This window comes from Crinia signifera, chromosome 7 (assembly GCF_055691185.1).
Source record: "Crinia signifera chromosome 7, ASM5569118v1, whole genome shotgun sequence".
NCBI classification, from domain to species: Eukaryota; Metazoa; Chordata; class Amphibia; order Anura; family Myobatrachidae; genus Crinia; species Crinia signifera.
The window spans coordinates 128,666,938-128,676,421 of NC_139223.1; the positions used below are offsets into that span (position 1 = coordinate 128,666,938).

The 9,484-nt window shown below is 44.1% G+C and overlaps 1 protein-coding gene across 2 annotated transcripts in view; it reads left to right on the forward strand.

The window, feature by feature from the left end:
• Nucleotides 1-6,899, forward strand: part of GLB1L (galactosidase beta 1 like) — a 20,003-nt gene extending 13,104 nt beyond the window's left edge. For both annotated transcript variants that reach the window (XM_083153778.1, XM_083153777.1), the window contains 7 exons: nucleotides 1,189-1,307; nucleotides 2,715-2,789; nucleotides 2,872-2,961; nucleotides 3,056-3,169; nucleotides 4,235-4,366; nucleotides 4,464-4,688; nucleotides 6,211-6,899. In XM_083153778.1, the coding sequence (XP_083009904.1) occupies nucleotides 1,189-1,307; nucleotides 2,715-2,789; nucleotides 2,872-2,961; nucleotides 3,056-3,169; nucleotides 4,235-4,366; nucleotides 4,464-4,688; nucleotides 6,211-6,414 (959 nt within the window). In that variant the 3' untranslated portion in view covers nucleotides 6,415-6,899. The remainder of the gene's footprint in view (nucleotides 1-1,188; nucleotides 1,308-2,714; nucleotides 2,790-2,871; nucleotides 2,962-3,055; nucleotides 3,170-4,234; nucleotides 4,367-4,463; nucleotides 4,689-6,210) is intronic.
• Nucleotides 6,900-9,484: the final 2,585 nt, after the last annotated feature.

Genomic DNA, 9,484 nt, shown 5'->3' on the forward strand with positions numbered 1-9,484 from the left:
GCCAGGATCACCTGAGGCCCCCCCCCCTCTGGTGACACACCGCTCACGGGTAGACCCCCCCTCTCTCTCTTCCTTCCCCGCCCATCCCCTTCCTGGCAGCAGGACAGTGGCAGACGGCTCCCAGGGGACCCGCTTACCTGGACTGGTGGCAGTGTCCTCCGATGTGCTGCGGTGTAAGCTGGCAGGTCTGGTCGTATAGGTCAGTGCAACGCTCCAGTCCAGGGAAGCAGCCGCAAACACTGCAGGCTTGCCTCAGGGCAAGTGAAAGTAAAAATAAATAAATAGGGCTATTAAGTCCTTTTTAGGTAAGATTTCTATTTCAGTGACCCTGTCCGGAGGCACCAAGGGCCTGGGGGCGGGGTATGGGGAGGAGGAGCCTGGGCTGCACACAAAGACTTCTAAACTCCTTGGTGCCCTGTTGCCTAAGCTGCACCCTCACCCACTGTTCCAGTGATCAACATGGGAATGAAAGAAAAATGTGTTCCATGGGGACCCTGAACATTCTCCTGTTTGTTCCTGGTTATTCAAGGTTGTGTTTGGGTTAGATATTTACCAGAATCCTCACCCACTTGTGTGTCTGGTTTCTACTCCTCTCCCTCTCAGGCTTTGCTAAAGCTGGGTACACAATAGGACGTATGATTTAGTATCCTAGCTGACAAGTGGTAACTGCATAAAAACTTACCAATTGTCGGCACGATGTGTTGTGCCTGACTTCACAACTGGGAGGGCATTTACATGTGTCCATCCAGTTGTAACGTCAGACACCAGTGGCGTCTGCAGCAAGTGTACAACTGCCCGTACACACAGCTTGATTTGCTGATCTATCTACAGACATATTAGCCGGCAGCTGTGCTGCAGTGCCGACGTGATATGTCTGTGAAGGAAGTCATAAATACACATCCCTAGTACACACTTGCCCACAATATATCAGCCAGTGTCTACCCAGCGTAAGCAAAAATTGCCTGGTGTGAGGTATAGGAGAAGCCCTGAAAACTTAACCTTTAAGTATTCAGCCTCTTATTGCACCTACTATACCTCATGGTCCTTTCCAGTGTCCCCCCCCCATGGCATCAGAGAAACAGATCTGGAAAACTATTCATTGTGATTGCTGATGTATGGGGCCCATAAGGTCATTATGATGAATACAAATGTTTGCTAAAGCCATAGTAATCCTCTTTTTATCCATAGGGGCAGACTTCTCAAAAACATACCTGCCAATCACAACAAGCTATGATTATGACGCTCCTCTTACAGAAGCCGGGGACCCCACAGAAAAATTACTAGAGATACGATCTGTGATTAGCAAGGTGACACTTCCTCTGCATACTGCCCCTGTTACCTTTACAGTGCAGACTGTCTAGCGGTACCTTACATACTGTATGATCATGATTGCATAATTAGTACACTATATAACTGCTATGAATTACTGATAATCTGCACATTGCTAATCTGAACTTTAATGTAAAACAAGGTACTTGTGTATTATAGCGGCGCCCATTGCATCACATACCATAAGGCATGCGATGGTATGCGATGCGACGCGATATTGTACAATGTCATACAATTTTTAAATTGTATGACATTGTGTATGGCATACAATGCCATACAATGCGATGCGATGTGATGAAAAATTGTATAAGCACCCTAATGGGTGCTTACAATGTTAAATGCACCCTCACGCCACCCACGGTGATGGGGAGTTATGGTTGAGCATGATGGGGGAGGGTTAGGGATAGGCTGGGTGGGGTACAGGTAGAAGGTAAACGGTCCTATACACTGTACAATTGCCGTGTTCGATAAGATGAACGCTCCCGCGGACATCCCAACCCACAGCTCTCATTGCATTGCAAAACATATGCAATGTGACGTGATCTAGTCCACATTGCATTCAATAATTGTACCGTGTATGGGCACCTTAAGTATACTTATCACAACCCTGTTGGGATTTTCAGCATCGGAATGCAGCTGTTGGCCCTCTTATCGCCGGCACCCTGACTACTGGTCTGTCATATCATATGTATTCTGGTGTCTTAGCTTCACTGAATCCTTTAAACTGGATTGATTTATTATATTTTTAAGATCTATTGCATCAATATATTATGCATTTCTTTTCATTGAGGGAATCCTGATATAAATAAATGACTACAAACAGAAGTAAAATATGACAATGCCCAACCAATCTTACAATCTAATAAAGGATGCTTTCAGCACTTACAAAAAGTGAGGGTTAGGTGGGGAGGGGGGAGGGGGCTGAAGCATACTTACCTGACAACTGTCAGCATTCCTTCCAGTCGGATGCCAACTTTGGAATTCTGACTGAGAGCATCCCCACTGCTGGTCATCCGTATGCATCCCTCTACTTAATGCAAAATGTGGTATAATATAGCAGGAAAGAACACTGGCTACAATAATTATGTGTATAGAATGATCTAATCTGTATTACGTTATTGGGGAATAAAAAACTCGGTACTTGTGTACTTTCATGGCGTCGTGCGTCTGTGTCCCCTGCGGAGCTCGTTGCGCTCACCCACGCTACGGGCACAGTGGCTCGCTATGCTCGCCACGCTATCTAAAATCAACTCCATGCCATGCTGGCGCCGTGAAACTACACAAGTACCAAAAACTCATTAATAAAAATATACATCTGCTCCAGTACATACAAATTAGAATGTTCAATAATGTTTGTTTTTTGTTTGTTTGTTTTTTACTTCTAGTTCCAAACAGTGCCGCTCGGGCCTATCCCTCCCCCCTCTACAAAATTTTACTATGGTTTAATCACTTTGCAAAAGGTGAGTATTTTAATTTGATTTAAAAGTATAACTGTCTAGTTACAACATGGTGTTACACTGTAACGTCCCCCTACACACTTAGGTTGGGGCTCTAGTGGATCTGTTGGATATTTTATCATCCGGGTCCCCCTTTGTGACGGATTACCCCATCACTTTTGAGGATGCCAAACAGGTAATGTCTGGCTTAGTGCTGTGTATATAGAATAACAGTGCACTTCTTAAGTGCAAGGTAAACTCAACTAGTTTGTTTCATTGTTTTCTCTCAGTATTTTGGATTCATGCTATACCGGACCCACCTTCCCTCGAACATCCCATCCTGTGCGCCTCTTGAATCACAAGCAAATGGCGTCCATGACCGTGGTTATGTCTCAGTTAATGGGGTAAGTAAGGTACATTCTTCACTGTGCTGTCTGGGCCTGGTTTAGAGATGTCCATAGATAGATAGAAGCTAAGTTTGGACATGGTTTGCTTGTGCATATTTTTGTAGGTAGATCCCAAGTATCCAAGGCAGTGTTTCCCAACTTCAGTCCTCAATGCAGTCCAGCCTCTAGTGATATCCATAAATGGGCATAGATGGTTAAATCGAAATAACAAAAGCAATTCTTGTCACCCGTGCTCAAATATCGCTATCCTTAAACCCTTATTTTACAAAAGATTGTTGGAGGGTCTCATTTAAAGGCCGTGCACCAATTACTGATGTCTGTGTGCATTCTAAATACCTGCATTTACTAAGCATCTGTGTTTTATTAAAACGCTGATGTCGATGCCAGTCGGCTAATGACCAACCCCTCTGCAGTCTGCTGCTAAGTTGAGGCCCTGCACAGATCACTATGAGCTACGCAGATATCATTAGTGTAAACTGTAAACAAAAAGTTAAAGAGATTTAATTTAAAATGTGTACCTCCATCAAATCCATAACCATTACTTAATTTGCAACTCAATTAAGGAAATTGTGCTTACCTGTCATTCTTAGGTTCAGTTATGTATAATACATGTAATAGTAAGTAAAAAGGTGCTTTTGGTTACATGTAAGTTAGGTGAGTAGATTGGCCGAAAATGTATTTTTATTTTGTTCACAAACATTCTGTTTTTCTATTGTAATAACAGGCATCATATTGTCACGCACATGTTTTTCCAATACTGTAAAGCCCCGTACACATGGGGCGATGGGAGCTGAGGGAGTAACCACAGATGCTGAGCAGTGTTTGCGTTCTAAGCAGGATAGGCAGTGCATGCAATATCAATCTCTGGTGAGGTGCAGGACTGCGCATCGCTATCACTATATGGTGTACACATAGAGCGATCCGTGCTTCATTTCTAAGCGATTTAGTCAGATCACTTAGAAATGGGGCTTAAATTGCCCCTGGTGTATATGCTCCTTAACACTTTACATCGTGTTCATATTGTAGAGAAATTGTCAATGTAATTTGCTTTCATTCATACAGCGCTTTTATGGTGTGCTGGAAAGAGACAGCATAAAAGGGGTTAATGTGACGGGAAAATCGGGAGAATGGTTGGATGTTCTCGTGGAAAATATGGGGAGAATCAACTATGGTTCAGATCTCAAAGACTTTAAGGTAAAGACAGAGGCAGTATGGCAGGGCTGCTATTGATATTTCTGCCTGTGGCTTTATTACTATTAATACTGTTCCTTTTAATTTAACCTTTCCTTAGGGCTTGGTGGGTAACTTGACTCTCAAGGCAAACGTTCTGAAAGATTGGCTAGTTTACTCACTCAATCTAGATGGTCCAATTGCAGGAGGCTGGCCTCACATCCTTGGTAATCAGATATTGAGGATTCCGCAGACTGAGAATACAGGGGGTCCAGTCATCTACAGCGGAACCTTTAAAGTTGTTGATGTTGGAGACACGTTTCTAAAATTGCCCCAATGGACAAAGGTAATAATCGCAGGAGCTTCTGCAAAAGGGGATTCTGATCAGCATGTGTGTGTGTGTGTGTGTGTGTGTGTATATATTAAACGAGCCCAGCATCGGCAAGGGGGAAAAGGGAAGGAAACGATGGGCATGCTGCAACGTGGTGGCCATTAATAAGGGGCTTAAAAAGGATAATTGTTCTAAGTCTGCTTAAAGGACTACGGCAAAACCGTATGAAAAGAGAAATATAACAAATGGCAATGCAATATAATTCTCATAAATAATAACACATTTAAATTTTACAAACTAAAGTCAAGTTAGGAGACACATTCCTGCTGCTCCTCCATTTTTATTTCATGCAGACACTCTTGTGCGGATTCAGAGACTTTGTTTGGGTCTGAATTAGTCCCCGATGTTGGGGGTTTGCGTATGCACAAATCCCGGGAGCTAACGGCTTGGGAGAGTTTCACACTCCTCAAGCTGTTTGCTCCAGGAGGGGCGTGCAGGGGATCGGCAGCAGGAGAACACCCAGCTAACGCATTGCGCAGGTGTGGCGATGCCTGCTTGGGGTGGGTGATTAAGTCACATGACGTCAGCACCCACCCTGTATTCAGAAGACAAGTCTATACTTGCTTCTCAGACCAAAGACTGTAAAAATAATTTGATGGTGACTGAACATCAAATGATTTCTACTCCTTGCCGCTGTATGTAAGGGGATGCGTTACCGTAAAACATCCCCTCGCATGCTAGATTCGGGCACTGGGCGGGTGTTTATCGGTTTGCTAGGCTGCGATTACATACAGCCTAGCGAACAAGTCTGAATCAGGAGGAGGAGTCTGTAGTGGGGCGTGCACGTATGGTAATGTAATCCTGAGCGGAATGGGATCATGTTGGACGACATGACTTTAGGTCGACATGGGGGTTTTGACTGTTTTTTGACCCGATTACCGATACAGTTAACATAGACACTGGTTAAAGTGCACCACATCCCCTCGCATGGCGCTTGCCATGCTTCGGGCACTATTTTATTCTCCCACCACGCCCTAGTGCTGGGGTAGCCAACCCTAGTCCTCGAGAGCTACCAAAAGTGCATGTTTTGCAGGTCTCCTCACAGAATCACAAGTGAGCTAATTAGCTCCATCTGTGTATCTTTTAAAATGTGTCAGTGATTAATGAGTGCAGCAGCTAGGTTGTCTGGAAAATGTGAACTGTTGGTAGCTTTTGAGGGCTAGGGTTGGCTACCACTGCCGTAGTGGATGGTAGGGCATGAAATACCACCTATTGGCTCAAAAAACAGTAAAAAAAAAAACATGTCGACCTAATGCTTGTGTTGACCTATCCCCATGTCAACCTAATGATTGCCCACCAACTTGCTGTACACCAAATAACCGTAGTACTCCTGAGCAGAGTGGAGTTATATTATTCCTGTAACATTAATTGGCCGTGTCCTGTGCTGGCTGCTGAATGGTCGGTGTGACCCATGTACCTACTGTATTAATGTTTATTTGATGCCACTTGACCTCATACATTGATTGCTCTTTTGCAGGGACAGGTTTGGATAAATGGCTTCAATATTGGACGGTACTGGCCTGCTCGAGGGCCACAGCTGACTCTCTATGTGCCAGGCAGCATCCTGAGCTCCTCACAAATGAACAATATTACTGTGCTGGAACTAGAGAATGCACCAGAGCTGCCTTTAGCCCTGTTTCTAGATAGACCAATTCTAAATGGGACTTTTCTGAAGAAATGAGCACCGATCGTGCTGCAGGAGACCAGAATGGCTGACTGACTATTGAGCCATAGCAACTCTTGCCAGAATCAGTGGATACGTACTTACATAATGACTGTATAAGCCTCCTGCACAACCTACTACACAATTTACCTCTCAGGAGTGGGGCCTCTGACTCATGAGGTTGGTGAAATCTTTGCATAAGCTCCATTCCTGATGACCCAGCAAGACACATGCATCCAGTCTGGGATTAGGAGGTGGCCAGTGTGGCTTACAGATAACATGCACTGCATATGTCAATCATGATTTTTATTTTAAGGTTATAAAAAAGGAATGTCTGTGTCCGATTACACGTAAGCTTTGACCCTCAATCTATGAATACAAAAACACAAAGTACTAAACATTATGTAAAGAAGCACCTGATTTAAACCCTACTATTGAGCTGTTGCACAGAGGAACTTTGTGTCCTTACTGGAAGATTAAAACCCTTTGAAACACAACAAATGTAATTGCTATTTTATCCACATAGTTGTGTATTGGTGGCCTTACAGAACTTGTACCTTCCCATCACTTCTATGTATTGGTGGCCTTACAGAGCTTATACCTTCACTTCTATGTATTGGTGGCTGTACAGAGCTTGTACCTTCCCATCACTTCTATGTATTGGTGGCCTTACAGAGCTTGTACCTTCCCATCACTTCTATGTATTGGTGGCCTTATGGAGCTTGTACCTTCCCATCACTTCTATGTATTGGTGGCTGTACAGAGCTTGTACCTTCCCATCACTTCTATGTATTGGTGGCTGTACAGAGCTTGTACCTTCCCATCACTTCTATGTATTGGTGGCCTTATGGAGCTTGTACCTTCCCATCACTTCTATGTATTGGTGGCTGTACAGAGCTTGTACCTTCCCATCACTTCTATGTATTGGTGGCTGTACAGAGCTTGTACCTTCCCTTCACTTCTATGTATTGGTGGCTGTACAGAGCTTGTACCTTCCCATCACTTCTATGTATTGGTGGCCGTACAGAGCTTGTACCTTCCCATCACTTCTATGTATTGGTGGCTGTACAGAGCTTGTACCTTCCCTTCACTTCTATGTATTGGTGGCCTTACAGAGCTTGTACCTTCCCATCACGTCTATGTATTGGTGGCCTACAGAGCTTGTACCTTCCCATCACTTCTATGTATTGGTGGCCGTACAGAGCTTGTACCTTCCCATCACTTCTATGTATTGGTGGCTGTACAGAGCTTGTACCTTCCCATCACTTCTATGTATTGGTGGCCTTACAGAGCTTGTACCTTCCCATCACTTCTATGTATTGGTGGCCTTACAGAGCTTGTACCTTCCCTTCACTTCTATGTATTGGTGGCCTTACAGAGCTTGTACCTTCACTTCTATGTATTGGTGGCCGTACGGAGCTTGTACCTTCCCATCACTTCTATGTATTGGTGGCCTTATGGAGCTTGTACCTTCCCATCACTTCTATGTATTGGTGGCTGTACAGAGCTTGTACCTTCCCATCACTTCTATGTATTGGTGGCCGTACAGAGCTTGTACCTTCCCATCACTTCTATGTATTGGTGGCCTTATGGAGCTTGTACCTTCCCATCACTTCTATGTATTGGTGGCTGTACAGAGCTTGTACCTTCCCATCACTTCTATGTATTGGTGGCCTTATGGAGCTTGTACCTTCCCATCACTTCTATGTATTGGTGGCTGTACAGAGCTTGTACCTTCCCTTCACTTCTATGTATTGGTGGCCTTACAGAGCTTGTACCTTCCCATCACGTCTATGTATTGGTGGCCTACAGAGCTTGTACCTTCCCATCACTTCTATGTATTGGTGGCCGTACAGAGCTTGTACCTTCCCATCACTTCTATGTATTGGTGGCTGTACAGAGCTTGTACCTTCCCATCACTTCTATGTATTGGTGGCCTTACAGAGCTTGTACCTTCCCTTCACTTCTATGTATTGGTGGCCTTACAGAGCTTGTACCTTCACTTCTATGTATTGGTGGCCGTACGGAGCTTGTACCTTCCCATCACTTCTATGTATTGGTGGCCTTATGGAGCTTGTACCTTCCCATCACTTCTATGTATTGGTGGCCGTACAGAGCTTGTACCTTTCCATCACTTCTATGTATTGGTGGCCGTACAGAGCTTGTACCTTTCCATCACTTCTATGTATTGGTGGCCGTACAGAGCTTGTACCTTCCCATCACTTCTATGTATTGGTGGCCTTACAGAGCTTGTACCTTCCCATCACTTCTATGTATTGGTGGCTGTACAGAGCTTGTACCTTCCCATCACTTCTATGTATTGGTGGCCGTACGGAGCTTGTACCTTCCCATCACTTCTATGTATTGGTGGCTGTACAGAGCTTGTACCTTCCCATCACTTCTATGTATTGGTGGCTGTACAGAGCTTGTACCTTCCCATCACTTCTATGTATTGGTGGCCTTACAGAGCTTGTACCTTCCCATCACTTCTATGTATTGGTGGCCTTACAGAGCTTGTACCTTCCCATCACTTCTATGTATTGGTGGCTGTACAGAGCTTGTACCTTCCCATCACTTCTATGTATTGGTGGCCGTACGGAGCTTGTACCTTCCCATCACTTCTATGTATTGGTGGCTGTACAGAGCTTGTACCTTCCCATCACTTCTATGTATTGGTGGCTGTACAGAGCTTGTACCTTCCCATCACTTCTATGTATTGGTGGCCTTACAGAGCTTGTACCTTCCTGTTACTTCTATGCTGCCTTCTAAGCATTTCCCAACTTTGCTGATTGCTGTAAAATCAATCACAATTAAGCTGTGTACACACACTTTGATTTGCTTTAGATTCGATTTTCTATTAGATCTGGCATTCGATCTTTCCATTCAATCTAGATCTGTACTTTTACATTCGATTCAATTTCACAGTGTACACATTCCATTTACTGGATTGTATTTGATCTGGTTGCACAGTCTATTTGGTGCGCATTGAATCAAATGCCAGTTAAAAGTGTCCTAAAAACCATTCGATTTGAACTAGGTTTTGATACGATTTTGCTTCTATAAGCAAAATTGAATCGAAAATGGAAAA